At 66.9% G+C, this 4,270-nt stretch overlaps 1 protein-coding gene across 1 annotated transcript in view; it reads right to left on the bottom strand.

Moving 5' to 3' along the window:
• Positions 1,275 to 4,270, bottom strand: part of SKOR1 (SKI family transcriptional corepressor 1) — a 4,559-nt gene continuing 1,563 nt past the window's right edge. Inside the window, 9 exon segments of the mRNA XM_021407527.1 lie at positions 1,275 to 1,372; positions 1,480 to 1,545; positions 1,940 to 2,014; positions 2,082 to 2,156; positions 2,383 to 2,451; positions 2,589 to 2,696; positions 3,077 to 3,224; positions 3,226 to 3,640; positions 4,067 to 4,252. Of these exon segments, the coding sequence (XP_021263202.1) occupies positions 1,275 to 1,372; positions 1,480 to 1,545; positions 1,940 to 2,014; positions 2,082 to 2,156; positions 2,383 to 2,451; positions 2,589 to 2,696; positions 3,077 to 3,224; positions 3,226 to 3,640; positions 4,067 to 4,252 (1,240 nt within the window).

Here is a 4,270-nt window from a genome sequence, read left to right as displayed (position 1 = left end):
AAGGGAAACCCAGGGGAAGGGGCTGGGCCCCCACCCGCGGGTTTATACGCCCCTCCCCCGCCCCCAGGTGCGGGCGATCCGCTCCCGCTGCCCACCCCGCACAGCTGAGCCCAGCCCCGGGGTGCGGCACCCACCTGGAGCCGTGCGGGGGTCGGACGGTGCTGCCCCGACGTGGGGGTGCTCCGTTGGGTTGGGGGGCTGCACCACCGGCTTCGCCCACGCGGTGGCGGCCGAGGCCGCGGAACTGCACCGCTTTGCTCATTAATGAGCGCCGGCGGCTGAGCGCGGCCGTTCCGCGCTCGGGGGTGCGTGCCCCGCCGGGACGGGCATTACGCGGCTCCCCGCGCCCCGTCGGGGCATCCCCCGGGCCCAGCGCCGTGCCCACAGCCGGAGAGCCCCTGTCCGAAGTGCAGCCCCATCTCAAACGCTCCTGCCCTGCCCCAGCTCCTCAGACCCCTCGGGCCGCCCCCGCCGCGCTGCCGTCGGGTGCCCCGCAGAGGTGCGGCGCTGGGGATGGGAGCGGGAATTTCGGGCTATAAGGTGCGCAAACCCCCCCTCCCGGCCCGCTCCCGGAGCTCATTAATGTGATACTTTCATGTGTGAAACGAGCATATAAATGGGCATTAATGAGCTCCCGGCTGCGGCGCGGGGGAGGAGAGGGGAGCGGGGAACTGCGCGGGGTGCGGGCGGCTGCAGCGGGGGCACCTCGGGCTGTGTGCCCCGAGGGGGCGGCCCGCAGCGAACCCCCCCCCCACCCGCCCCGCACGGAGCAGGCGGTGCTTAAAGTCGGCTTTTATTAAAGAACCAAAATCCCGTACAGAGGTGGTGCCCCCCCGGAGTCGCGAACCGCCCGTTAAAGTGCTGTCACATCCAGAAATGTACGGGGGTGGGGGGGGAGGGAAGGTGAGGCAAGAGGGGGCCCGAGGGAGAAGGGGGGGGGGAGGAAATAAATATACATCATAAATAAATAAAAATCCAACAAATACTGTACCAAGAGAATCACAGTACATTTATATCCATTGCACATAGCCACGTTTGTTTCCAGTCTGGACGAGGGCGGAAGAAGCAGACACACAGGGAGGGGGGGGAGGACGCGGAGCGGGGTGGGGGGCCCGGGGGGGTCCCGCCCTATTGCCAGTCCGAGAGGGCCGAGCTCCGAGTCCCCTATGTACACGTGGCTCCTCGTGGAAATGGCTTTGCGTGGGCTCTGCCCTGGGCTGCGGCGCGCCGCGGGGCGCATGGCTTCGGGGAGGCGGGGGGGGGGTCCGGGGGGGTCACTGGGGCAGCAGCGGCGGTTTGAAGGAGCAGTTCCCCGTGCAGTGCCGCGGGGTCAGCATCTTGCAGGAGAAGTGGTGCAGAGCATCGTGGGCCTCTGCAAAGCGACACCGCCGTCAGCCCCGGCCGCACCGACGGGGTGGGGGGGGCGGGGGGGGTCTGACCCCGCGCTGGACGGCTGAGCCCCCCCTCCTGCCTCGGTACCTTTCAGTTTCTGCTGGATGGCGTAGCGCGCTTTCCGCTCCTGGTCCAGCTCGTTGCACAGCGTGTCTGGAGCGGGGGGGGAGCATCAAAATGGGCCGGGGGGTGGGGAGCGGGTAAAGGGAAAAGGGAACTGGCGGGGAACGGCAACTCCTCGGCCGGCGATTTAACGGGGGTGGAAGGGGCAGCGCCCGCGGGTGGCTCGGGGTGCCAGGGGTGAGCGGGAGAGCGACAGGATACGGAGTAAAAGTACAACGAAATAATACAACGAAATAACAAAAAGCGATCACGAAAATAAAATAAAAGAATACAAAGAATAAAACGATAGAAAGAATTAAAAATAATAAAAAAAATAAAAAATAACAAAACCAATAAAAAAATAATAAAAGCCATAAATCATAAAATAATTAAACGAAACAAAACGGGGGGGAAACGATCGCGACCGGACGCGGCGGGGCCGCACCTCGGACGATCTGCAGCTGCTGCACCATCTCCTCGCGGTACGCCAGCTCCCGCTTCATCTGGTCCTGGAAGTTATCTGCGGGCACAGCGCGGTCAGGGCCGCCCCGCCGGGCCCCGGCCGCAGGGAGAGGTTCCCCCGGTACCTTTCAAGCTCTGGAAGTCCCGCTCCAATTTCTTCCTCAGCTCCATTTGCTCCAGGACGAGTTTTTGCAGTTCGTCTGTTGAAAAACACGCGGTGGGGCTTGGGGGGAGCGCGCGCTTTTCCATATGGAGCGGCTCAGCGCGGCGCTAATCGCATTACATTGCATTAATCACAGGAGTTAATCACTCCTGCGGAAAGCACGAAGACCTCGAGCCGCGATGAGGGGCGGGGGGGGGGGGGTCCCCGCCCGTCGGGTCCCGCAGCGGCCGCCCCCTCCTCCCCACGGGGCCGCCCCCTCTCACCTCGGGCCAAGTTCTCGATGTCCTTTTCCACCAACTGCGTCCCCGCCACCTCCATGCCGAGCTCTTCTCCTGCGTCGTTTTATTATTGTTGTTTTTATATCGGAGGGGGGCACAGAGCTCCGTCCGCGCCGTCGGGGGTGGGGGGGGGATGGGGGAGTTGGGAAGGGTGTTCCGCGGCCGCTCAGCGCCCCGCGGTGAGGACTTACCTCTGTCAGTATTTACAGGGCTGGGATGCGAGACGCTCCTTTGGTCCTGATAGGATTTTCTGGTCTCTAAATCCTCTGCTGTCGAGTGATTGTCTTCTTTATCTTGCTCTTAAAGTTAATAAACCGATTTTCAACCGTAAGCAATGAAAGTATGGTCCTGATATATCCTTAATTACATAATTAAGGACAAAGCCCTCGTTAAAACCTTCTTAGAGGACATCCTAATCGCTTTGCCGTTGGAAAGTAGCTTGCTGGCAGCTTTGCCCCTCGGGGCGGCTCCCCCCCCCTCCGCCCCGAGCCCTCCCGACGGCCGCGCCGGGGGCATCCCCGGGCCCTGAGGTGGCCTTGTCCCGTCCCCTCTCCAAAATCCGTTCGCTGTCTTTTTTCTCCCGAAAGCCGCCAAACGAAAGCTGCGCTCCGGAGGCCCCTCCTGGGCCGAGCCGTGCCCGATCCCCCTTCACCCCCTTCACCCTCGCGGTGCGATTTACCCTTCGCTTCGGGGGTGCAGAGGAAGGCGGCTCCCAGGGAGGCGGCGGCTTTCAGAGGCTGCAGGTGCTCCCCCCGTTCCGGCGCGTACACCTACAAAACAGCGGGTCAGGGCGCGGGGCCGGCCCCGAGGTGTCCCCCGGCCCCGGCCCCGCACCTCGTAGGCGCCGCCGCTGCTGCTCCGCTCGGGGCTGCCGTCGGGGCCCCGGTTCCCCTCCTCCGCCGCCCCCTCGCCCCCTTTCTCCTCCGGCCCCTCCGCCGCGGGGAGCGGCTCCTCGGGCGCGGGCAGCAGTCGGGGAGGCGGCGGCTCCCGCTCCTCCGAGGGGGCGGCGGTTTCGTCCTCGTCGTCCTCGGGGAAGCGGTTGGACTCCACGTCCACCTCGGGCTCCTCGGCCGTGTCCCCCCCGGGGGACAGCGAGCGGTAGCTGGAGCTGCCCTCGCTGAGAAAGTCCGGCGAGAGGTAGCCGGGCGCTCGGGCCGCCGCGCCGCCGTACGCCTCGCGGGTGACGTAGAGCTTGGCGATGCTCTCGGTGTCCTTCACCACCGGGCGGAAGGCGGACAGGTAGCTGCCCTTCCTGGGCAGGGGCAGCGGGCCCAGCAGGGCCTCGTCCCCGGAGCGCTCCTCCTCGCCGGCCGCCCTGGACAGCGCGCTGGGACAGCGCTCTCCGTCCGCCCCGGAGCCTTCTTGGGGCGTCGCGCTGCTCCGCCCGCTGCCCGACGGCTCCGAGCCCTCCAGCTCGCCGTGCCGCCCCGACGGCTCCGCCGCCGCCGCCGCGGCCGCCGCCGCCGCCGCCACCACCACGGCCGTGGCCGCCGCCTTGGCCTGGCTCTGCGCCGGGTAGGGCGGCACGGGGAGGCTGCCGGCCGCCGGCCAGAACATGGGGAACGAGGGGTACACGGCCGCGTCCTTGGCTGCGCCGGGCTGGTGGGGCGGCTGGGCCGGCTGCGGGGGGTGCGGGTGCGGGGGTCCCCAGAACATCCCCGACGGCAGCGCGCCGCCTTTCCCCGCCTCGCCGCCCCCCGCCCCGCCCAGCGCGTCCTCCTGCTTCTTGGGGCAGAGTCCGAAGGCGGCGGCCGGGAAGCCGTAAGGATGCGGGAAGAGCGGCGGCGGCAGCTTCTGCAGCATCCCGAAGCCTTTGCTGGGCACCGGAATCACCGGGTAGCTCCGCACCGCGCCCGCCCCGCCGTGCCCCCCC

The sequence above is a fragment of the Numida meleagris genome, chromosome 9 (genome assembly GCF_002078875.1).
Source record: "Numida meleagris isolate 19003 breed g44 Domestic line chromosome 9, NumMel1.0, whole genome shotgun sequence".
NCBI lineage: Eukaryota > Metazoa > Chordata > Aves > Galliformes > Numididae > Numida > Numida meleagris.
Note: the sequence above shows the minus strand (reverse complement) of the source record. Positions and strands in the feature narration are given on the sequence as shown.